Genomic DNA, 27,758 nt, shown 5'->3' with positions numbered 1-27,758 from the left:
GAACTTTTTGTTCAAAGAAAAAGAAACTTAATTGCATTTATGTTCTAGTTATAACAGTAGTTACGAATGCTAAAAGGATTTTAAAAATAGATTTTATTATAAATCGAAATTCGTTAGCATGGAAAACGTTTTAATAATTCAAATTAGTAAAGAGCTTTGTACTGTTATGCTATTTCTATTCATAGGTATATGTCTACTTGTATCCCTTATAATTATCACTTTCAAATATAGATACATATTCACATTAATAAGAACCAGCGTTGTGTAAGTCAAGGTGTAACTCGCCTATACATGAATAAATCGCGTTTAAAATCCGTTAAAATCTGTTGCATTATTCACGAATTGCGGGAAGTTTTCGCAATGTAGCACGTGGTTTTTGGCAGCCCTAATAATTCAGACCGCCCGGGCCCCCGTTGACTTGATAATTTGCCAAACATTGGTCATTAACGCACTGCGCACACCTCCCATTGTTATTTGTTATTGATAATACTTTGTAATCTTTTTATGTGTTAATTAATCTTATCCCTGAAATAAACTTACAGTGTTTGTGTTAATAATACGTTTTGTAGTGGAAAGTTTTGATGATTTTTTTTAGAACGGATACCATAATATGCTGTTGTTTTCGTACTCGTAATGTACTTTTATGCATCCAATTAAGGTTCTTTATACAGGTCTCTAACTTTAGTGAAAATTTAAATTAGTTATAGATAAAAAAAAGATCTAAGCGTAACAATTTTCATAAGTGTGAAAATGCAAAGCGGCATCAGAACTTTAACAATCCTGATATGTACATGGACTAAATAAGTTCCATACTTTGACATCACTCACGAGTCACGGCAATGCCATCGCGCACGCATGACTATACGCATGTCATGCGGCATGAATGTCTAGTTATGCCACATATCTAGTCATTCTTCTACAATTTGATCCCGTTCCAAACGTAAAGTTTCCTACCATTACCAATTTATGGGCCACCTTCACAATGGGCAGCGTTGGGCGAGTAGAGGCAATCACAATAGTTTATGGCCTAAATGTCTATGATCGGCCGTCATTGTAGATGTTTTTTCATAATCGCTGTAATGGCGGCAAACATCGACGATCATTTGTTGGGCCAAAGTTGCCCATTGTGATGAGGGCTCATCACTTGACACTGGTCCAGGCGCCGTTTGGCTAATCGATGATATATGTGACATAAAACTAATTTATGTCTGTTTATTGTTGTAATGTTGTTGATGAGTCCAAGGTGCAATTTGAGTTGTACCGGTAGTAAATAGTGTTGATGTATTGATTGTTTTGTTTGTATGCACTAAAACTATTGGATTGTCTCTTGTTTGCTTTATTCACTTATGGTCCGGGAGCCAGCAGCAGATTTTATGACCAAGTTCCTCTCAAGCGGTAATTAGTAAAATGCATCAAAGTATAGTATTATGAAGCCTCGTGAACGTCAGCTGGAGCTCGGTTGGGACTTGGGGGGAAGAGCGGTTGTAGCCTCCCGTATCAGCTGACGGTTTTTCCACCAAGATACAGCCAGCTGACATATATATTTATCCACAGTTACATATAAGCTATCATCAGGTAAATTTTTGTTTGAGAGGAAATAACGGAAAATAAATTTTTCTTTAAATTTAACTTTCATGTTCGAGACACCAGCTGACGTATAATACACCATGTTGTAACCAGCTTACTATTTTTTTTCGTTAAGATATTGGGTTAGCTACAATTTGACAAATTTTTAGCTGAGAGGAAATGAATGAATGAATGTATTTTTTTTCCTATGTGCGTGGGAGGCTACAACCGCTCACCCCCCCAACCGAGCGCCAGCTGACGTTCACGAGGCTTTATAATACTATACTCTCATGCGTCTGACGAATTATCTCTTGAGAGGAAATAGTTAACCAAATTTGCACCTGGCTCCCTAACCATTAATTTATTTGACATATTATTCTGTCGAAGGCTATCTATCACGTTAAAAAACTATTAAGATTTGTTAGCTCAAACCGAGCGGACCCGATTTAGGGCCGATTTTTCAATGCTTGGTTAAAACTTATCCGTCCAATAAAGTATTACACGATAATATTAAAACGTCACGTAAACTGTCAAATACGGGCAATTAGAAAACGTTTTTAAAATGGTAGTTTTATGTACATTATTCGACGAAGTTTTAACCAAGGATTGAAAAATCAGCCCTTAATAATGTAGAGCTTGGTTAAAGACCTGTTGGGTAAGGAGTTTTTAAAATCCTTATAATGAAAACAAATACTTTATAGTTTATACTATTAACGAAGGCATACATAAATAAGGCAAGCAATACGTCAAGATGATGACATCAGACATAAGTATAGGCTACAGACCGTGTACAAAAATGCAGTGACGATACTATTCGATTGCAATTATTGATAGCAACAATGTGAAGAAATCACATAGCAGTGGTCTTACAAAGTTGTGTGTAGGGCCCGGAGCCCCTGATCTGCACTGACCTGCATTGGATTGAGTTATTTTTCTGTGTAGATAAATTAAATAAAGGACGATAATAATAATTTATATTTAAAACGCTACAATTCGCAATTTGCGTCGCATTTCTTTGCCGCCCCAAATGTAGTAGAAAATCTCTTAGCAGATTTGCATTGCTCTAAATGTAACTAGTTATACATCTTTTATCCTATTGATAAAGTAAATAATACATTTAAGGGCTGATTTTTCAATCCATGGATAAAACTTATTCGTCGAATAATGTATAAAACTACAATTTTAAAAACGTATTCTAATTGCCCGTATTTGTCAGTTTACGTGACATTTTAATATTATCGTGTAATACTTTATTGGACGGATAAGTTTAATCCAGGCATTGAAAAATCGGCCCTTAAAGACTCTCCCATGTCAAGGATTTTCACTGTGGATTTTCACAAGTCACGAAACAGAACGTATCCAAATTTGTTCCTTTCTAGTTTATTTAAGGACTGTTATATCTCTTCTCTATACAGTAAGACCATTAAAAGTAAATGCTCATCATATTGTCATTTATATGATAGCAATAAAACGATGCTAGAATTCTTCCCACGGGAATATCTAGGAAACTTAATATAACCGGTTCTTTGCTGAGCTTTAACTCGAGTAATTGCTTTGCAGATTCATATTTCAAAGAGGTTTTTCACTTTTTTCTTTTTCATTTCATTTTGTGTTTAATGCTGGGGCCACACTAACGGGAAATGCCATTAATTAACGCGATAATGGACGTTAACTTTAGGTGTAGCCAGTATTATTTAACAACGGCATTAACATTGCCGTTTGGCGAGGCGATAGCTTTATCGCGAGAATTAACGCAATGAAGCGGTCACACTACGTCCATCTTGCTAGAATTTTAGTAAAATTAACGCCGTTTTTATCGCCAACAATCGGCATTCACGTTGACCGTTCAAGTGTAGCCACCCACTTAACGCCTTAAAAATTATCGGAATAATTATCACGATAAAGGGCATTAGACGTTAGACGTTAGTGTGGCCCCAGCATAAAGAGTTTTATCTCGTGGTTGCGAACTCGTGTCTTTGCTGCAAGAATATTTATAAAATTCATAATTATTTCAGTAATGGTAAGCATTTTAAGAGATAATTTCAGATCGTAATTTTATTATAACCTATTTGGAAGCCTTTTTAAATATATTTTCTTGCCTTGACTTTGAACATTTACAAACTTGTTATGTCTGAGCGAAAAGAAATAATTGCCTCCTACATAATCTGACCCTACATTAAAACAACTATTGCTATTAATGAAATTAGTAACTAACTGAAATTCGTTATCTCAACTGCCATCCCCCCTAGTCAAGTGGCTTTCTGTTAGCGTAGCGTTCAATAGAATAGACTACGAATGTATGAGATTGACGTAACCTGTAGATACGTTTATCTACAGCCTACGTCAATCTCATACATTCGTAGTCTATTCTATTGAACGCTACGCTAACAGAAAGCCACTTGACTAGGGGGGCATAGCATAGTAAGGACCCATGAGCCGTACTACGTACATTATAAGCCCTAAGAGTAATAATTAGACGTAACTTACGCTACGTATGTTTTCGTACACAGACTAATAAATTAGCCAGACGCATTTAGATACTGACATTGTACCACAGATGTATGAACAAACAGACAATATAAATGCGTATTTATATGCGTGTTGTTTATGTGTCTGCGCTTGATTAATTTCCCAATGTATATTAGTAAAGTGTTGTCTTAATTATATCGAATCATTAAAGTTTTGTTTAGCATCATTAAAATATATGTCAACTATTGCTAGATTTATAATTTTGATATTCCCGAGTTTAAGTAGTTACAAGGTTAGTTTCAGAAACTATAAATTCTACACCGTTACACATAATATTATAACTTATAAGATTTCGTACGCTTACCTTTAGATATGTATATCTAAAGCTTCAAACATGTTCAAACTACGCCTATGTAACAGAATCAGTTACGATGATTTACAAATAATATTTATTAGGTAAGTATCGTAAAATTAAATTTTAGATGAATATTTTTATTCCTTGAGAAATATATTCTTGAATTAGCGTACTTTCTTTTCGTAAACGTACATTTGCAATATTATATCAAAATAATAAATTCTCTCCTTGATCAATTACCAGTACAATTCAATCAACATACGACTTCACACTGCTCTAACAATGCAACAGATAACCTTTATCAATGGTATATAAATAGTTTTAACAATTAATGTGCAATGCCAGTGCATTTAGCACGTGCTGTCCGCATACTTGTACTCGCACGTGAGTTGAGAATAATGCTTGATTGTCTGTTTTGTAGGTTTTATTGGTAAGAATTTAATAAAGACAATAGCACGCAATAGATAAGTTATGAGGAGTTTTTTTAAGGTTAGGAAATGACTAAAGGATGAGAAGATGTATTGAATAGGTTTATGTATAAAAGATGCAGAAGCTACATTGTCCACTTACGTAAATTGTATCTTACCAATTGTTGATGCAGATGTTTTTCTTACTAAACACGTAAAGACTGCTTAAATTTAATATACCTTCAGCAGTTGGAATGGTTAGTTTTATCTTAAAAATTGATAACAAGATCAATGATGTCTTAGCTTTACGATATCTGCGGATATCAGATAAATACTTTATTGTTTATTGAATGGTTTTCTTATTATTACAAAGCATAGCAACGTTGGTGGTTGTTACTTAAGAGTCCATTTTATACTAATTTATAGATATAGAAATGAAGTTATTAGTAATACTGTGATCAATAATTTTATAAACATCGGGATTCCGAGCTTTTATCACATATTAGATTGCAATACAATTTAGCTGATGCATTAGAAAGTGTTTGCTTTCTCCATGCGTCATCTTACGCCTGTTAAGCAATATATTAATCTATTGTATTGGTTAGCACTTTTTATATTAGTGCAATATAAAGAGTAGATAATGCATTAGAGAAGAGTGTATGCATTACTTTCATAAAAGTCTAGTGAAACATAGGAGCCATTTTAATTTGGTGGAAGAAAGATCGTTATAAACAAAATATTAATGAAATGAGTTGTGCTTCTAAATAACTCAGGCCCCGGAATCACAGACACAATAGAAAATCTATTGTGTCGTGGACCGATCGGGCCGTTCGGGGCTCAATGGGTTAAGGGAATTTATGAAAAAATGTGTCAAGTAGCTGTCGCTGGCCATCAGTGTCTGTGATCGGGGGCCCGCCCACCCTTAGATGTAAATAAACTTTCGTCCCCATAAGACATAAGTAAAACTAATATCAATAACATATGCTATATCCAATAATTATATGTACCTAAAATATATGTTTGTTTATAGTAATACAAAATAAGTAAAACTATCAACAGTGTGGTTACATAAAAATAACGTAATCTAGATCTAGACTAGCTGCGGTTAGATAAGGCATGCTTGATTAGGTACTGCGCAGTTGAATTGTAAAAACATAGGTTTTATTTTACATACTTAATACTATGTGAAGTTGAAAATTCTGGTGTAAATAAGCTCTATACATAAATTAGCCATAAAATTAGGTCTATTTCATCAATGGCATAGATAAGTTATTAATATTTTGCAATTTTAAGTTTGTACGTTTCAGGCATTTTGATGTCAGTTACTCAATTACATAAAATAGCTTGACTAATTGGGATGAAATCAGAAATGCCGTTCAAAGATTATGTAGGCCTTGGTAATTCAATTCGTCACCATGACTGTTAAATGAAGGCAAATAATCGCTGTTTGCTTACCCTTTGCACACGAATGCATATTAAAAAAGCTTTATTTATTAGAAAGAAAAACTTCGTCCAAGAAAGACTATTACTTTTTTTTATTCGTACTATCGATTTAAAGTACTCTTAATCCAATTTCCCCTACATACCTAACCAGTAAAATTATTTACAAGCACAACAAACATCAATCTACACGATTTTACGGTGTCCCCTCCACCATACATCTATATGTAAATAACACTATCGCATAGAATCAATCATGTGTCAATTTAGCATAGATCTAACATGCGATCGTGTCACAGGCAAATTGAATAATTTTGCCGTTTACAAACAGTGCCGTAAGTTTACAAACGCTCGATATTTTGTATTAAGTAAACCTACCTAGAATTCGGAATAAGAAATTTTCGTTTGGTTTGAGCACTCTGTAGGTTAAGTTAGATTCATTTTATTGACAAGCATTTATTAGTTTGTATGTTTGTATGTAACCGACACATTTAGATTCGATTTTGATCCACTTGACAGATTTTATTCACATTCTGCACTTATCAAGGATCGGTGAAAATACAATAATGTCATTAGTTTATGTGGTTTTTTTGAAGTGAAACTTCTTTATCGGGGGTGGACAAAAATTTTGTGAGACATTTTTTGCGTTACGCCGCGCGCGTTACATTTTTTGCGTTACGCCGCGCGCGTTACATTTTTGCGTTACGCCGTACTCGTGACATTTTTTTTCTTATCCCTACCACGCGTGATTCGACGTATACTTTCTCCAGCGGAGTAGGGATATCGTATCGTTTTAACGTATATACGTCCTACCACTTTACTTGACCGTTTTTCTATTGCACTCGTATTTATTTCCAACGCTCTATGGTGACGTGATAATATTATATTAAAGTGATCAGCACAATCAAAGTGTTTATTTTAATTATTCTAATTCCAGTGAATTTAAAAAAAAAGTAAGTAATTACATATCTTTTTCTAATACTTAGGTGTAATTATGGTATTTATTTTTCTAAGTTAATGTGTGCGTGTACTAGAGTACACACGTAAGAAGTGAAACTTCTTTATGTCCTTATTTTTCAAAAAATAATTTACTATATACAATATTAAAGAGATACGTTAGTCACACGCTCGTCGCTACCTACTTAAATATTTACACCGGCCGCTGCTGCAACTCGCTCGCTTCGCTCGCTCGGCTCGTGCGGTAGTTCAAAAGTTAACCTAAGATGCTCGTCGCTTCGCTCCTCGCTACCTATTTGAATATTTACGCCGGCCACTGCCGCGACTCGCTCGCTTCGCTCGCTCGGCTCGTGCGGTAGTTCAAAAGTTAACCTAAGATGCTCGTATTATTATCGCATACTCCTAAAATGTTTTCTAAGAAACAATAGTGTACTTACATTGTCGGCACGTTCTTAAAGTCGGTAACTTATTTTTGTTCGAACAATAGAGGTAATAAATTCCTAATGATCAAGTTGTAAAGGTTGTAAAATAAAAAATATTCTATATTAAAACGTATATATAATATGTGCGTCATTAATTTCTGACTGTTTCGAGATTTGGTGCAAAATAAAACAGTGTGCAAATAAAATTAAACAATTGAGTAAAAGTATAATTTCATAGATAACACGTTGAGAAGTTCCCTGTATAAATATATATACATATCTTGTATAAATACATACATAATATGCCTATAGATCTTTACTCAATTGTTTTATTTTATTGATTTTTTACAAATTTTATTTACACACTATTTTATTTTGCACCAAATTTCGAAACAGTCAGAAATTAATGACGCACATATTATATATACGTTTTAATATAGAATATTTTTTATTTTACAACCTTTACAACTTGATCATTAGGAATTTATTACCTCTATTGTTCGAACAAAAATAAGTTACCGACTTTAAGAACGTGCCGACAATGTAAGTACACTATTGTTTCTTAGAAAACATTTTAAGAGTATGCGATAATAATACGAGCATCTTAGGTTAACTTTTGAACTACCGCACGAGCCGAGCGAGCGAAGCGAGCGAGTCGCGGCAGTGGCCGGCGTAAATATTCAAATAGGTAGCGAGGAGCGAAGCGACGAGCATCTTAGGTTAACTTTTGAACTACCGCACGAGCCGAGCGAGCGAAGCGAGCGAGTTGCAGCAGCGGCCGGTGTAAATATTTAAGTAGGTAGCGACGAGCGTGTGACTAACGTATCTCTTTAATATTGTATATAGTAAATTATTTTTTGAAAAATAAGGACATAAAGAAGTTTCACTTCTTACGTGTGTACTCTAGTACACGCACACATTTTTTACTAGGTTATATTAATTATTTTAAAAGTACGCTGAAATGGACGGCCAACGGACGCTCCGTTGGCCTTGTGTACGTTTTTAAAAAGTAAATTCTCAGCGTAATACAAAATGCCGACTATTTATAAACTGACAACATGCAAATGGCGCAATTTTACAATTTGCCTGTGACACAAGCATCAAGCATTCAAGCGACATGCGCCAGCGCAGGCGCCGGATCCCAGACCGTAACCGATGGGTATCGATGTCGCGGCTCGCTTGTGGTCTGTTTTAATTGATAGGTTAATATGTAGATCGTTCTAGATACCTTTTTTGTAACTCATGGTGAAAATATGTAGATTGATCTAGATACTTTTTTGTAATTGATGCAAAAGTGACTGTAGGTATGATAGGAGAATTTGAAAGCTTTGTAAGTTAAAATATTATAGTGTCTCCCGAGTTCACAAAAAGTTGTTGAGCAAGAGTTGATCAATAAAGGTGCTGGAAACTTTTTTTATAAATGTTTTCGCTCCGCGGACGAGAGCTTTTCAACGTGCCATATCAACTCTGTCAGAGTTGACAGCAACATGTTGACAACAACCCCGCTATAAAGTTGAATCATATGATTCAACTTTGTTTCTACACAAATGTTGACATGAATACGGGGCTCAAAACAAACATACACAAGAAAACATCTCAAAAAATAAATAATAAACTGCTCTGCACGTGCAATTTATAAAGCACAAATCATTTGATTTGTTGATGTGTAACTATATTTGCATTCACGGAAATATAATTTTGTCAAACCTCGTGGTAAAATATTAACACCTATTAACCTTGTTCTAAAATATTTGTTATGATAATTAATATCAGTCAAACGTCAGTTATTACAAGGTTTTATTAAATTGTGAGTGCAAATGTAATGTAAATTAATATAATGATCAGTATCAACTATTAAGACACCATATTATTAAGATTTTTCCCTACGAGTTTCCCTACGAGATCGAATCAGAAATGAGAAAATCCGTAGGAGAACTGGAGTCACCGACATAGCTCGCCGGATTAGCACGTTGAAGTGGCAATGGGCGGGGCACATAGCCCGTAGAACCATGGCCGTTGGGGCAAAAAGGTTCTGGAATGGAGGCCATGAACTGGACGACGAAGCGTGGGACGACCTCCCTCAAGATGGACAGACGACCTGGTCCGTGTGGCAGGGAGCCGCTGGATGCAGGCCGCCGGTGACCGGTCTTACTGGAAATCCTTGAGGGAGCGCCTTTGTCCAGCAGTGGATGTCCCACGGCTGAAACGACGACTAACGACGATTATTAAGATTTACATTCGCATATCTATAACATTTTAACTTAGAGGAAATAAACAAGTCAATATCTATGTCTTCGTCCATTAAGGATATTATATTTCATACAGTATATCAATCTATTTTATCTACTAGTGCAATTGAAACCGTAATTAAGAAGTATTTATAGTTTAAGTAGCAAATAAATCTGTATTTAGAGATATTGGGTGTCATTATGACTGCTCTGATGATAAAACTTCATTTAAATTAAAACATCTATTCTGATACTCAATTTTATTAAACTCCTATGAAAATTTTTTCCTGCTTAAGCTTACTTAAGCTACTAAGTTAAAACTTATTATTAATCTAAAAAAATATTCTGATAGTACATTTGCTGATCTATATGATTTTATAAATATTTTGTTTTTGAAGTAAAACTTCTTTAGGCGCGACTAGGGAGTAACTCAGATTTTTTTTCTGACGGAAGTAACGCTGTGTAGTTTCCGCCATTTAAAAATAATAATTCTGATTGGTTGTAAGTATATGTCATATACTACACGCTTCTTGACTTATACGCCAGCTAGTGGCAAATATCATAATCAATTAGGATTATTTATTTTCAAATTTTCAAACGGATCAATTGTGAATAGCAAAGTGAATGAAAAATTCAACAGTTTTAAAAACATTATTTTAAATTGCAAAATTTTTTGAAAATCTCTAAATATACTTGTTTATTTATTACTTTTAAAATAAGTAAATTAAAAATAAATTTTCTGACAATTGCGACATTTTATAATATTCAATAACAAGGTTATATTGACATGTGCGTTTTACTTCAATCGCGCGTAAAGGTTACACGCACACACTTTTTTTCTGTTGTCATTCATATATCTTCTCCTTTACAAGAGATGATAGCCCAAAATTAATAATCAAAATCGAGACTAATTTCTTTGTAACGTTCGATTTTTCGATTCGATAAATTCGATTTCTATACGATACTAGCTTTCCGCCCGCGGCTTCGCCCGCGTTTTCAAAGAAAAACCCGCAATGTTCCCGTTCCCGTGGGATTTCCGGGATAAAACCTATCCTTAAAATCCTTTTTAGGGGACGCCTACGTTATGACATCCACCTGCATGCCAAAATTCAGCCCGATACGTCCAGTGGTTTGGGCTGTGCGTTGATAGATCACTATATCAGTCACCTTTGAGTTTTATATATATAGATTGTGAAAGAGCTAGCGCGCACGAGCAACTTTGTCTCCGCAACTATTTTGTCTCTCCACCCATGGGCTAGTATGAAAGTGCGCGCACGTAGCGACGCAACTCCCCATACAATTGATGGGATAGACAAAATAGTTGCGGAGACAAAGTTGCTCGTGCGCTCTAGCTCGAAACGATATTGTCTCCAAATCTAAAATCACTTATATTCTATTACTTTCTCACTGTCTCCATTATCTTATGAGGTACCTCTCAATACCTCTTCCCAATTAGTAGATAGCTTCACTGAAACTGAGATTTCTCGCATTCAGCATTGTGAAACTGTATCTAGGACAAGTATCTGGCAATAAAACCGATTTTCCAACTACCATGAAACATAATTTAATTTAATATTGCGGTAGGCGGTGAAGATTTACCGCGTATTATTATAGTCACGGAAACCTATTTCTCGGATATCAATTTACCGCTGACCGCTCTCTCGATTGACAATTTTATTGTTATATAAATAAATCACTTTCTCTAGGAAACGGGGTGTAGGGAAAGTATTATCAAGCCAGAAAATTGTAGGTTTACACTGATTTGATAGCGATAAGTCTAATTCTGAAAAATAAAACTAGCGGTCCGCCCCCGGCTTCGCCCGTAGTACCTACATGTTTACGTTTCTTTTTTTCATAAGAACCATCCTCTTACTTCAAGGAATATTATATAAAAAGAATTATTGAAATCGGTCCAGCTGTTCACGCGTGATGATGTGTCATGTGACCAAGGGAAATAGGGATTCATTTTTATATATAGAGATTCATGCTGTGGTTGAATTCCTGCAAGAAAGATTCGAAAATCACATCACTTATCTACGCTAATGTTATAAAGAAGAAATATTTAATTGTTTCATTCCATTTAATAAGGTCGGAAAATACTTAACCGATTTGAAAAATTCCTTCACCAGTATAAGAATACTAGGTTTTTGATTGACTATATTTTCTTTTGTTATATCTCGTTGTATCTCGAGTCAACCCGAGCGGAGCTGGGACGAGCAGCTAGTATTTAATTTCTTAACTATTATGTTCAGTTGCAAAAAGATTGTTGCGTCGTACCCAAATTCCAAATGGCAACTCGATATAAATTACATAACAAACTTCTGCAACAAATTAACATTTTAATGGTAATTGCTGCCCTTAAAACAAGCAAGTGTAATAAACAAGCAATTAATAGCATTGATCGTATAAACCAATCCATACGAGCAGTGAAGGCAATCGTTTGCAATAATTTACGATCAGCATGTGGAGTGAAAGCCCTCAGGGTTCTTTTAAACTGATAATGTGTTAACAGCGGAAGTGAACTTGTTATTGATAGGACATCTGACCTAAAGTAAAAATTTATTTTGGTTGAATTGCTCGAGTTAATAAAAGGTTAAAAATTTTAAAAGGTTTATTTCGACGATAAAAACAAGAATTTCCCTGCCCGTCTCAAGTAGGAATGAAATCTAAGTATCTGTTGAACTGATGATTTTTTTTTTCAGACCAAGTCTCATCGAATTCGATTCAGCTTTAAAAGCCAATTTTCTTCGTGAATTGTGGTACATAAATTTAAAATGTAACTTTAAGTTATAAGAACATCCACAATTGCCCTCATTCATAAACTATTTCGCATTAAATGTCGTCAATGCAACCGCATGACGTCCAGCATTTATTATTTATCATAATATTATATGTACTTATTCAGAAAATTGCTAAGATATCTCTTGAATTTTGCGGGTCTATACCACAAACTACCTTTTGTCATTTACGAGTATTCTTCCATATTTTTCTTTTCATTTCATAAATCTTACATTTATCTCAAAATGTCAAAAAGAACTTTCTTTTAACCATAGTCGCGTATCATAAACATCTTAATTCCGTCACCATATATTTTATCCAAAGCTTTACGGATATGAAAACAATGGCTGAATATTAAAAGGCTCCCGTGGATGAGTCAACACGACTCCCGTCGCCAAGTCACAAAGATGAAGCTCTGAAGCCAAATTGGCAAGATTTATCGGTTCATTGACCTCTCCTTTGTTTCCACTATGTGCTTATGTGCGGAATATATGTCCTTCCTTTCTGATTTCCTTTTTGATTATTTGGATATGAACGGCCGTTTCAGCATGTTACTGTTGATATAACATCGTGGATATGACAGTCATAAGGAGACTAAATAAAAAAAAACTAAAAAAAAAACGTTCCCAGTTTTGGGATGACATTCGATAATTTAGGGCCGATTTTTCAATGCTTGCATAGAACTTATTTGTCGAATAATGTATAAAACTACCATTTTAAAAACGTATTCTAATTGCCCGTATTTGACAGTATACGTGACATTTTAATATTATCGTGTAATACTTTATTGGACGGATAAGTTTTATCCAAGCATTGAAAAATCGGCCCTTAGTGTTCTAGCCAAAGAAAAAGGAAATAAGCTTTATCAATACATTTAACGAAAGAAAGATATTGCATTCCCTTTACAATGAAAACGAATTAAACACAATGAAATACTATTAGATGAACAAATCACAGACAAACGTTTCATTACCTCGACAAAGCGAAAATATCCAATACTAGCTGCTCCGCGCGGTTTCACCCCAGTGGCTCCTGTTGGTCCTAGCGTAATGATATATAACCTATAGCCTTCCTTGATAAATGAGCTATCTAACACCCAAAAGAATTTTTCAAATCGGACCAATAGTTCCCTAGATTAGCGCGTTCAAACAAACAAACTCTTCTGCTTTATAATATTAGGCGTGAACAAACTATACTGTTTGAAATTAAAAATACGTTAATGAATAGGTAGTTAATTAATTGTATATTTAGCGACGAAAATAGATGTTTTTCCACTAATGTCTACGGCGTGTTTACGAAACGCCTATGCGTAGTTTTTGGAGCGAGACGAACGCGCTCTAAATTCTTTTGTTGTATTGTTATGTCCCTTTGTTAGGTAACCAGGCGTCTGGTGGGCGTCTGAGAGATATTTTTCCAATAATTGTACCCCTGATTTTTTTTATTTTATTACCTCCTGCTGTAAATAAACAGGTAAAGTCAAAATTTGACTTTGGGTCAAGACCAGTGACAAATATTATCTTCTCTATGCGTAATGCTTGCGTATATTATTAAAGCTTCGTATTCCTGTGTTCGCTTAAAATCAAAAGAAATATCGAAACAGTTGAATAAATTAATTTAACCTTACGAAAAATGATCTTTAGAAGAACATTAGGCTCTTAATAACCAAGTCATTTCTTAACCCAATAAAAGCAGATAGTATTTTAATCGACAGGATAAAATACGTGTGATTACCACGTCTCTGTCCATCCATTTATCCCCATATGGGTCTGGTGACGCCATCTCTGAATCACTGACGCCAGTCGATGCGCATTCCTTTTTTGTAAGCCACTGCTTAGTTGGCTATCCAATGTTATTAGGAGTAAGTAGAGCTTTGATAGAAAGTTACCATTATATTAACGATGTGAAAAATAATGCTTTAAAACAGACATTCTTAAAATTTGACGATGGTTTGAGATTGAGTTGTAAATTCACACTGTATGTAAAATATATAGACTTGAACAAATTTTTGGAATAACTACTATTGTGTACTATAGCGCTTTAATAAAAGATTATATTTAAAAATAATGCGATGAGGAAAAGTTTTTAATAGCCATCGTAACCATGCATTATCTGGGAATACCACGATGCAACAAGAATATTATACACACCACAATCCTTGCGTGTATTGTACTTACCTATATGAATTAATAGTTAACTAGCAGCCAATCCATATTAATATTATAAATGCGAAAGTAACTCTGTCTGTCTGTCTGTTACTTAATCACGCCTAAACTACTGAACCAATTTGCATGAAATTTGGTATGGAGATATTTTGATACCCGAGAAAGGACATAGGCTACCTTTTATTGCGAAATATGTACCACGGGCGAAGCTGGGGCGGACCTCTAGTATAATATAAATCGATTGTATTTAAATGTTTGGTAATTCATTATTTTCCTGTTGTTACGGGAAAGTTCAATGACTCGTTATATAATAATGATTGAGGCACGAATTCTCCTGAATTGATTTTCAATACGCTAGTAAATGAACTTGTGTTTTTTCAATTTTTGAGGTTTATAGGCATAACACAAAATGGTTTTATACAACTGCTGTTGATAAAATAACTATTGTTCGCTTATATACATCTGTTTCCATTAAAAAAGTGAAAAAGTCTTTGATTTTTGAGTAGGAACCAACGTCAATGGAGGGAATTCCCTTAATTCGTTAATTTATATATAATCGTCCCTCATTATCGGATATTAATTTTTCTATATATTTCTTAGTTTTTAACAATTATAAAAACATTAAGCTAAAGTAATTAAATAGGAAATTAATTATAATTCGTGATCTTTTAACCAAGCTGATGTCACGTACTCAGAGTATTTTCGTAATCGTTGACGTCATCTTCTTATCCTGTGGACCCTGGTCGAGAAAATTGTGATAGATATCTTCTAATAAATAAATAAAAAAATAACTTTATTTCTTGCAATCATAACAGTTTATTTTAAATTTAATTAGTTCTTTTAGTTACTTTTAAAATTGTGACATAAACAATTCATATTTATCTTATATATAAAAATGAATCGCAAAATGTGTTGGTAAGCGCATAACTCGAGAAGGGCTAAACCGATTTCGATAATTCTTTTTTTATTATATTCCTTGAAGTACGAGGATGGTTTTTATGTAGAGAAAACGTAAATATGTACCACGGGCGAAGCCGGGGCGGACTGCTAGTTATTTATATATACCTAATGTGAGGATATTTTATCAAACATAATATGTTTAAAGTTTAAACATTAGTAGGTACTACTTGTAATAAAGATTTCAACTCCAAATACTTAATGTGAGAAGTAAAATAAATAAATATACATTGTAAATTTTAGTTTCTTTCGAAACCAAAATTAACATGTAAAATAATTCGTAATAGCGCAAAGCGATAAACTAAAATTAATGCGATTTAACAAATTATTCTCTTTTATCAAAGGTTAAAAATATTAAATATACCGTGTTATTTAAATTTCTAATAGAGACAATAAACGCGGGCTTTCTATATCGGTATCTGAGCAACTTTTTACAAACAGGAGGCTCGGCTGCCAATTCTGCGACAATTTATGACTGTGACGTCATAATCTATAGTGTTTACGTTTTCGATTATATGCCGTTGTTTTATTTAAATATTGGGGTCACTGATATTTGAAAGTGTTTTAGATTGTCATCAAGACAATTAATACATAAACTAGCTATCAACGCGCGGCTTCGCCCGCTGTATCTAAAACCTAATATAATATAATTAATCTTCGATCACTCTATCTATTAAAAACCGCATCAAAATCCGATGCGTACTTTTAAAGCATACAAAGGGACATAGAGAAAAGCGACTTTGTTTCATACTATGTAGTGATGAATCAAAATTCAAATGCTTGTGAAGAAATCGTTTATTACGTATAGATGAGGTTTCTGTCTCTGATTCCTGAGTCGGGCTTTATAATAAGGTTGTCTATGTATATCAACGTCCTTATCCGATATGCACATACATATCCATCAATAATATTAGAATCAGATTTAATACGCTTTTATTAGCCTGTATGTTTGTATGTAACTGACTCCTTTCGCGTAAATGTTGATCCACTTTAAACGGACAGATTTTAATTCAATTTTTTACTATAATTTATGTCATACAACGCGACCTGTAATGTGCTATAATTTTATACTCTTGGCAGTTTTAAACTCTGGCACAACCATTAGAATTTAAATATCGAATCCTGTATTAATTCTATTTAAAATTACTGGGCGCGGTTCTAAATTTAAATCTGAGCAAGCTCGAAATTCTATGCACGCGTGACTGGGGGCTCGTCAGCCAATCAATGTGCTGTTTTATGATCGTGACGTCACAGTTTATATTTTTTATTTTTTGTGTTCTTTTTTTGATTGTTATGAACACTACGTTGACTCTGGCGCTTAAGGATTTTTATTCGTTTTTTTTTTCTGCAGCCAAATGTGATCTACTTTTTTATTTATTTATATTATTTTACGATGGAGAGAGAGAGAGAGCGTAACTTTAAAAGTTTAATACTCAACAATGCTGCCAGTAGTCAAATTATAATAAAAAACTCTAATAGAATAAAAATTAATTTGTATTCAAACTTATCTTCCCAATTAAAAGTTTCTTGAAGCCCTAGAGATAAACTTCAACAAAAATTGGATTTCCTAAGTTTTGATATTATTCTTTGTCCAGCTTTGTTTATAAGTGCTATAAGCTAGATTACGTATAATTTACTAGCTGTGCCGCGCGGTTTCACGTGCAGACGAACCCACGAACAAAATCAAGTATGTAGGTACCTATTTCTATAGCTGTTATTCTAATGTATGACCTAATAAGTGTAACACTGTAAAGTTTCAATTCGTCAAGTAAGTAGTTTTTTTTTTGACGTGACAACGTCTTATAATTCGATAGAGCCGCCTGCACGCACGAAAAAACATGACTCATGCGGCGTTACCTCGCTCTGAGGCGTTCCATCTAAGGCTTGAAGTGCAAGCGAGAGCGTGGAACGAGCGACAAAGAAGCTTAAACGTTCGCGTTGTCACGTTCAACTATCGTCAGTAAACCGACTTTACAGACAACCATTTTTTTTTTTGAAAAATATAAATCCTCACAAACTTTCTCTTTATAATTTTATTAGGACAAAATTTATCAACGAATTTGATTATCTTAACTTTGATATTATTTTTTGACGACCATTGTTTATGAGTTCTATAAGCTTGATTATAATTTACATTTGGGTCAACATAATACACCTGTCTCTACTCATATTAACTTTATTGTATCGTATGTTATTTATAACGTATTTAACCTTAATCACTGAATATTATGTTTATAGAGGTGACTTATATTATAGACACATCGTAGTCCGTGGATTACTATAAAAAAAAACACTTGTACATAAAATGAATTATGTTTGTCTATGTTAAGGAAAAACGGCTTAATAGATTTGGATGTTTTATGTAGTTTCATCTGAAATGAAGATATTTATAATAAAAATTAAAATTTCAAAAGGTAATTTTGGACTTTGTAATACAGGGCAATTCAATTTAAACTTTCATTACAATAATCAGTTTTTCATGAACCAAAGCATAAAATATGTAGTATATCTCATAAAACCTCTCCGTTGAAGTTGAACTGATTATTTTAACGATATTGGCAAATTGCTAGAAAATTGATGTACCATGGAAAATGCGACCTAATTTTCTGGGTGATTGGGTTCGTATTACGGTTACATTGGAATGTGTGGTGCGCGAGATAAACGGTTGTGTGTGTGTGTGCTATTGTATTCGAAATGTGTATGTGTGTGAACTCTTTCAATGGCTGATCTAGTTTGAAGTGTTCAGGGTTTTATGTGATAGTATATGGAGTACCTATAAGGCATCATTGTTGAATTGTTGATAGTTTTGTTTAAAACTAAGTAGTATAAAAACTGTGCTTTCTGGTTTTATCGCATAAAACTTAATAAGTATTTACTTATTTATTAAGAATGCAATTGCAGTATTAGAATTTTTGCAAACCGACAAATATAATGAAAGTAAAATTATAAACTTAATTATATTCCCGTTCTTATTAATTTTGTCAAAAACACACCATTTGATTTGAAAAAATCTTATATATAAAATTCTCGTGTCACAATGTTAGTCTGCATACTCCTCCGAAACGGGTGGACCGATTCTCATGAAATTTTCTGTGCATATCGGGTAAGTCTGAGAATCGGCCGACATCTATTTTTCATATGTACCACGGGCGAAGCCGGGGCGGACCGCTAGTATATTATAAAAATTAAAAATCATAACTACATGAATTCGCATTAACATTGATGAAATGAGTTATAAACTGCATTAGAGCGAGCGCGCACGAGCAACTTTGTCTCCGCAACTATTTTGTCTCCGCAACTATTTTGTCTCTCCGCCCATGGGCTAGTATGAACGTGCGCGCACGTAGCGACGCAACACCCGGGAGACTTTTTTGTCCGCGAGTTCGGAGACAAGCCCGCGACGCAACTGTCGCCTTATCTATTGGTTTCAATGCAAGTGCGCGCACGGCGACAAAAATGTTGCCGGTCGGCGGCCTCCGGCCAGTTGCCGCGTAACCAGCGTAGCGATAGTACGTATTTATGTCAACGTATTTATTCTCGTACACAGTAGTTTTTAACCGACTTCGCAAAAAGGAGGAGGTTATCAATTCGGCCGGTATATTTTTTTATGTATGTACACCGATTACTCCGAGGTTTCTGAACCGGTTTACGTGATTCTTTTTTTTTTGATGCGGAATGGTGTGGAATTGGTCCCATAAATTTTATTCGGATAAGCCCAGTAGTTTTTATTTTATGAGCATTTTTGTCTGGTCTCGATGACTTAATTGAAATATAGCAAGTAACTTTGATTCATTTCCAGGAAACCGATTGAGCTGAAATTTTGTATACGCATGTAAATTGGATAGCGATAAAACATTATTATGAGATAGAGCTGATTTGATGATGGAATCGGAATATGATTTTTATTATTAGTAGTTTTTCTGTGTATAGTAGAGCCATTTTAATAAGCAACATTGACAGTTCAACAAAATTCAGCAACGTAATCTAGTAACGACGCCATAGAAAAATATGTTATTTCGTTTTGTTGGAACTGCACATTTACTTAACTTTTTTCAATTACGATTACATATCTATAGTCTATACTAATACATATTATAAAAAGGTTTTTCAGTTTTCACGCATAAACTACTGAACCGATTACAATGAAATTTAGCACACATATAGAGGGTAACTTGGATTAACACATAAGATAGGTTTTATCCCGGAAATCCCACGGGAATGGGAACTATGCGGGACAAGAGCACAGACCACAACCGTTTCTTCGAAATCCATGTTGATAAATGCAGAAAATTTTAAAGAAAAAGTTGCGTTGCTGTCGCTTTCGTGAGCGCATCGTTCAAAACTTTGCGAGGAGACAGCGACAGAGACAAAATAGTTGCCGGGCAACTAAGTTGCTCGTGCGCGCTCGCTCTTAGTGTATAATATGTCCAGTCATGTCAGCTTTTCCAATGCAATTACGTGCGGTTTTCTTCGAGCGTGTGAAAGTTAAACACCATATTAAGTGTCGACATAACAGCTAGGAATAAACACGTCATGTTCTATAAATGGATGAATTGGCGGGAAAATATTTTAGTAAATTCATAGCTTTATTACAAAGATAGAAATATAGTCTTATCTTTTCGTTTTTACCCTTGTAGAAGCGAACTACATATGCATATAGGTACCTACTTAATCACTATTTCTAAAACTATATAGGGGGGGTTTTTTAAAGAAATTTACCTGCAAACTTAAAATAGAATTTGTGAACAAACAAATAAAATGTTATTACGTTGTGTCAATGAAAATACAGATTAAATGAGGGTATCTATGAGATAAGCAAAACAGAACATATCCAGAAGTTGTAAAACTAGCCAACAGTATGTTTTCACAAATATTAATCTAATCTATACTAATATTATAAAGCTTAAGAGTTTGTTTGTTTGTTTAATCTCGGTAACTACTGGTCCGATTTGAAAAATTCTTTCGGTGTTAGATAGCTCATTTATCGAGGAAGGCTATAGGCTATATATCATCACGCTACGGCCAATAGGAGTGACGCCACGGGGGTGAAACCGCGCGGAGCAGCTAGTATGTATATCTAATCTATCAGATAAATACCGAACACACCCTTCTGGTAATAGTCAGGTTGACGTAAAAATTCTACTACCTAACTAACAATATAATCTACACTGGTTTCCGCAACAGGTAACAACACAGAATTCCCAAATGCTTTTTGTTCATTAGAAAAAAGTTTCATTATATTATTACTTTATTGTTATTCTTCAAGGACTCTATAATACAAAGAACAAGTAATATAAACATGGACAATTACTTTTGTGTATTCTATTTCCGTAAATAAATGGATAAGGAGTAAATAAAAAGTATTTAGATTTCTTAGTACTTTCAAAAATAACTCAATTATCAGGGTATAACTGAAGGGTTATATGATTCATGCTATGATTTAACTAGACGATTGGTTCAAGCTTTTTTGTCCAACTGTGTCAAAAGAAAAATTCCAATAAATAAAAATAGTTATCCAAACATTAAGAAAAGTTGAACACAATATAATAAAGCCACTCCTAAGTAAAAGACGTAGTCGAAAAACTATTGAAAATGTTAGTAACTAACTAACGAAGAATTTATTTTCCGACATGATGTTGTATACCTCATCTTCTAATGTGTAAAACTGCGTCTTATTCAATGATCCTCAAAGTGCATGGCAAAAAAATTTTTATTTCTTGATTGATATAAATAAAAATTAAAAAAAATTTATAGTTTTAAAACTGGACTTATTCGATATATAATACATCAGTGAGCAATTTACAACAATTGTAATCACAAGCAAATCACAAAGTCATTTTTTATATATTTACCTTAAAACCTTCCCACGTTAAGCAATGATATATTAAACTGTTCTCTACAACTTTACTGTAAAAGGGAGTGCCGGAAGGCTGTACAGTGTACACTGCAATCCCATGCACTTCCCAGTTTTCCTTTTTAGTGGGTAAGTACTCAGCTAATTGCTGATGCTTTTTGCAAGGATATCCGATGATACGATTTGTTTTACCCTCATTATGTATGTAGTAGGATCATTACCTTTACATACATAGTGTTCATACGAGTTCGGATGATCCGGTGGTCTTAATTCGATCTTTTTATTCTAACGACTGATGTGTAACTACGACTTTATATATGGAGACAAAACAAACATACAAATCTGCATATATTTGTTTATATATAACCTGTTTTAAATTACAATCAAGCATCAATTTAGATGAAGCAGACACCATTAGGATTTATATTTTGTTAATAAAATGGATAAACTATTATAATATAATGAACAATCATCGATATACTAATAGGAAAGGCGATCAAAATAACAGCTCACTCCGCCCATGCTATGTTAGCAGTCTGTACACTGCTGCGTCAACAGAATTAAAACCTAAAATTATATGAGACAGTTCAGTAACTTTTGAGTTTTTCCATTATGAAAAGGTAGAACATTCGATTCCTTCTAAAGCGACTGTAGACTTTAAACTGATCAAAACAAACAAAAAAAAACTGTTATGTGTGAATACGATGCCAATGAACTATGAAATCGACGTAATTATTCAATTATAACGCAACTTAATAAGTCGTGTTACACGTGGATTTGAGGAATGTGAATCCTTCCTTACAGTTTTGGATTTATAGTAGAGCCATTTTAATAGGCAACATTTGACAGTTCAACAAAATTCAACAACGTAACCTAGTAACGACGACACAGAATAACATGATATTTCGTTTTGTTAGAACTACACATTTGCTTAACTTTTTTCAATTACGATTACATATTTATAATAATAATGACCGATACAATTTATTTTATTCATTTTGCTATAAATACATTTAAAACCTAAAGTTTTAAATGTAGAGAACAACTTGCCAACAAACAAACACAACAATAATATTCTTTCAGGTATTTTGTTGCAAATGTTGTAACAGCAAATATTTCAATTATATTTGAGCTTTATCTAGTCTTTAATAAATATCACCCATTCGAAAATCTCGACTTGCAAATTGAAAACTCCTCTCATTATTCGCTTTCGTAGTTCTAAAAAACTACAAAATACTTTTGTCCTATTCTCTTATGTTGTTATAATAACTATGTATATTTATGTATAAAATTTTATTCCAGGTGGTAGCCCGCCGCTCCGACTTGAAACTAATCGTGACGTCAGCGACAATGGACTCCAGTAAGTTCGCAACATTCTTCGGAAACGTGCCGACGTTCGAGATTCCCGGACGCACGTTCCCCGTGGAAACGTTCTTTGCGAAGAATGTTTGTGAGGATTACGTCGATGGTGCTGTTAAACAGGTAACAAATCTTCTATATATAAAAATAAATCCCTGTTTCCCTTGGTCACGACATCACGGGTGAACGGCTCGACCGATTTCGATAATTCTTATTTTTATGTGTTCGTTATTGCCAGGGGAAGGTTCTTATAAAATCAAAGTCAAGAAACAGCTACGGATTTGACAACTTGCGAGACAAGAAGACAGAACAACGTTTTTCGGGTCAGCTAGTGACAAATAATTTACGTTTTTTTGACAAAAAGTTTTAAGATTTGCTCGACTTTAAAAGAGAGGGCCGTTATGCATTCCCGTTTATATTTATAGGTTCAAAATTGTTTCTTTCGTTGCTTTTGTCATACCTAATTAAATACATACTTGCTAGCCCATATTGACATTATGTAGAATCAAGTTAAATTTAAATCTACTTGCATATGAGGTCATAAAACGATAAAGTTAAATTCTTTAATAGAATGCAAATGCAAAACGCTACAGGTTTTAAACACGTCAGTAGATACACAGTGAATCATTAATAAACAACAATGTAAATTAACTTTAATACCTATATTAAGAACTTGCTATGTTTCGTACCTACATCATTACTGTTTCTTTTTAAAAAAGTAATTTATGAAGACAATAAAATACTAAGTATAGGTATAGACGTCCTAAAAACGAAGGAGGTTCTCATGCGCAGCGTATGTTTTTGCGATTTTATTTTATCCTATAGGATAATATAAACAGAAGTAAATCAAGCAAAAGATCCTTCTTTACATATTTAATAATCTCATAACACATTTTTTTTGTGAAGTCCCGTGTCCCCTTAGTGGGGTAAGGGGCAGATGCATTATCCATACATCTGTTTCACTGATCGATTTTCTTTAGGGACAAGTAGGTGATCAGCCTTCTGTGTCCTGTCATACCGAGACATTTTTTTTTCTTCGTCTCCATCGGGAATCGAACCCAGGACCCCTCGGTTGTACGCTCATGCGTCAACCACTGTACCAAGGAGGCGGTCCTTTTACTTTACACTAAATCAGTGCAATAAATAATAAGGGACTTGTAATATTAACTTTAACCCGTATAACTAAACCGCAATCTAAGTTGAACACTACTAGATACCATCCGTTCTAATAGTATCTATAAATAGACGCAATTATATATACGTTAACCTGTATGCTATTATATAACCTATTGCAAATGCAATAGATATTATATTTGTATATAACATTGTATGCATTTTCATTGCGATTTCATGCGATGTCAATGAACTGCAAACGTGACCGATTTAAAGCGGTTTGTTTTGTTTTTTATTTAAGTTATATTGTATAACGTTTAAGATTTAACTGTATGTGAAAGATTGTCTAGGAAGTAATCGCCAATTTCCTATATTAAATCCTATAGATATGTCTCAAAAGGAAACAAACTTTATATGTAAAGGTGAAAATTGCTGAACTTACTTGAACATATTGTTTCATATGGAGACAGACAGATATACACTATATTAACAAATATTAGCAATATTAATCACACTATTTGTCTAGCTTGTGTATCGAATATATTGGCCTTTATTTTCTCAAAAAAATAATCACGTATCTGGAATATTCCAACTTCGAAGCTTTAAACTAATGTTATTCGTAGTAAAATGGACCTTTTCCCAAAAGATAAATTGACTTCAAAACACGCAATTAACGCAAAAAAATGCTTTCGCAATAACAGGAATTTGCTCAAAATCCACCAATTAGTCCTCTAGAAAACTCGGCCATTGACACGCAGGTTCTATACCTTCGTCATCAAGCCATTTTAGGTAATAAACATCAGCTAGAAATTGGCTATCGACCGGTGTGATAATTGAATTGACCTTGTAGTCTGTATTAAATGTACTCCGTATCCAATAACCACGAATTAATGAACACGGCTTTATGAACTAAACACGTCAGAGGTAAATTAATACGTGTGTACTGGAGACCTTATGAATTTGACCTGATACCTACTTGATTTTTAAATGCCTTCAATGTATTCACTAACTGAGAGGAAAGCCTAGTTTTTATTTGATATATTATATAAGTTTTACGCGTAAATCTAAACATGTGTATGTGAGTTCAAACTCAAACTCAAACATTTATTTATTCAAATAAACTTCTTTTAGAAGCACTTTCGAATCATATTTTTAACAATTACCAGTTACATCGCAGTTCCCAAAATAGTGCACTTTCTGTTGCATTTTTTCTTAAATTGATAGACTAGTTTGTTAAGATCTTTCAGAGCTATAAGAAAAAAGAAAAAAAACACTTAACAACTAGAAAATACAATCATACAATACTGTGTACTTTTTATTAGCACATAGAACATTAGAAGTTTAATATAGCCGAGTGGGTGTGACCAATCAGCTAATAGCCCGATAGCGGTCATTGAGAATGCCGTGGTAAACGTATAAATGGTATAAATGATAACTACTTTATATGAGTGCGAATACACGTGGTTGAAAAATGCTTTAATAAGGTACAAGGTGAATGAACCAACATAATTTCCCTTGAATATCTGGCTAGAAAGAAAGGTTATGGATAGGACAGGTAGCTTTCTAGGCAGCGTAATAAATTTGGAAATCAGTAAAGATCTTTAAGCCACACTCCAGTAAATGCGCGCTGCAAAAATAGCAATAGAGATATGTGGATGTGAAGACAAGAATCTTCTCTGAGGTCAAAATAGATCACACATTCAGAACTATTATCTATACATATATTATTAAATAAAAACAAAGCCTTTTGCATATTTTATTTCCAAGCTTACTGATAGTATAGTAGCTCACAATGTTTAAACTCCCTAATAATTTTCCTATCATTCGCCAAAAAAGTAACTAAAGAGTATTGAACAAATTATTCTCTAATCATGGCCAAATCTCTGAAACATTTGCGAATATTGGCCAATAAAGAAACGGTATAAAATATTTTCACATACATATTTCAAGGTCGCATACCTTGGTCCCACTCCATTTTGACGTCACTGTGAGGGGTCATACGGCGACAATAACCGTCATTTTGTTGAGTAATATCTGGTCAGTGGTCTTGACCTTTCGTGGGGATTGTTATGAAATGGATTTCTTTTTATTCTGAAAAAGTATTGAGACATTTCCGTCGCTTTGGGTTGGATAGTTAAAACTTTAAATTTATGGTTATCGTTGGTTGTTTTTACAGAATAAAACGTATAAGGGATATTCGATCTTTATTATAAAAAAATATAAATTCCAAACAAAAAATAAAAAATAATATTGCAAAACCAACAACAATACTTGCTAATAATCACAAGAGCTCTACTGCAGAATTCTTAGTATTTGAAGACATAAAAATTCAATTTTAAGGGTAAACTTGAGTTTACCCTTAAAAATAAAACGACTTACATAAGTCAAGTAAATTAGAAGTATGTAACTGAGAACTGACTATATATAAGAAAATCTAAGTAGCTAGATAATAATATATTTTTTCTGCAAAGGCTCTTCAAATTCATCTGCAACCTGACGAAGGTGATATCCTCATCTTCATGCCGGGTCAAGAGGACATTGAAGTCACTTGTGAGGTAAATAATAATAAAATGTATGCCATATTTATATGATTAGCGAATTTTTTTAATATGTAAGATATTATATTGTGCAAGCTGTTACTTAGTTGCATAAAGGACACTCACTCAAAGCCTTTTTTTTCTAATACCTCTACAATCTACATCTTTGTATTTCATCATTTACTTAACAGTGGACAGTTCTTTACTGTGCTTATAGTTGTTGACACCATAACTAAAGCAGATATACCACATCACATCTATACTATACTTACTAATATTATAAAGTTTGTTTGTTTGAACGCGCTAATCTCAGGAACTACTGGTCCGATTTGAAAAATTCTTTCGGTGTTAGATCGCCCAATTATTTACGCAGGCTATAGGATATTATATCATCACGCTAAGACCGACAGGAGCGGAGCAATGCGGGTAAAACCGCGTAGCACAGCTAGTTTACAACAAAAACTCAAATACATATTTTCAGGTGCTAACGGAAAGACTAGGCGACCTAGACACAGCTCCACCGCTCACAGTACTGCCGATATATTCCCAACTACCCGCGGATTTGCAGGCGAAGATCTTCCAGCGAGCACCGCCGGGGCAGAGGAAGTGTATTGTGGCTACTAATATTGCTGGTATGTATCTGAATGAAGGAATGAATGAATATTAATTATAAATTAATAAGGTGGCTTGGAAGAAAACATTGCAACAAAAATACAGGCAAATAGGTGTCTTTAGGACTGCAAAGGGATAGCATTTTGTCATTTTTGGGTAACTGTATTTAGCAGCAATAAATCCATACTAATATTATAAATGCAAAAGTAACTCTGTCTGTCTGTCTGTCTGTTACTCAATCACGCCTAAACTACTGAACCAATTTGTATGAAATTTGGTATGGAGATATTTTTATACCCGAGAAAGGACATAGGCTACCTTTTATTGCGAAATATGTACCACGGGCGAAGCCGGGGCGGACTGCTAGTATATAATAATAAAGTCTGAAAGACTGGTCTAATTTTGATGTTCAGATAAAATATAGTTTCTCAGGCTATTAGGAAAATGTGGAGCTGAATAAATTCCCTTATTTCTAACCAGAAATGGAAGAAAAAGTTATTTGTATTTATGTTCTAAGCGAGCAAAGCCACGATTTATGCTAG

The 27,758-nt window shown here is 34.0% G+C and overlaps 1 protein-coding gene across 1 annotated transcript in view; it reads left to right on the top strand.

Annotated features, from left to right (window-relative positions):
* The window catches only part of Prp16 (ATP-dependent RNA helicase l(1)G0007), a 165,994-nt gene that overhangs the window by 59,761 nt on the left and 78,475 nt on the right, over positions 1 to 27,758 (top strand). The window contains exons 12-14 of the mRNA XM_090108116.1: positions 22,898 to 23,077; positions 26,539 to 26,622; positions 27,086 to 27,236. Of these exons, the coding sequence (XP_089964242.1) occupies positions 22,898 to 23,077; positions 26,539 to 26,622; positions 27,086 to 27,236 (415 nt within the window). The remainder of the gene's footprint in view (positions 1 to 22,897; positions 23,078 to 26,538; positions 26,623 to 27,085; positions 27,237 to 27,758) is intronic.

The sequence above is a fragment of the Colias eurytheme genome, chromosome 12 (assembly GCF_061535395.1).
Source record: "Colias eurytheme isolate Ceu_HAF_F1 chromosome 12, ilColEury1 Martin Lab GWU primary, whole genome shotgun sequence".
NCBI lineage: Eukaryota > Metazoa > Arthropoda > Insecta > Lepidoptera > Pieridae > Colias > Colias eurytheme.
Note: the sequence above shows the minus strand (reverse complement) of the source record. Positions and strands in the feature narration are given on the sequence as shown.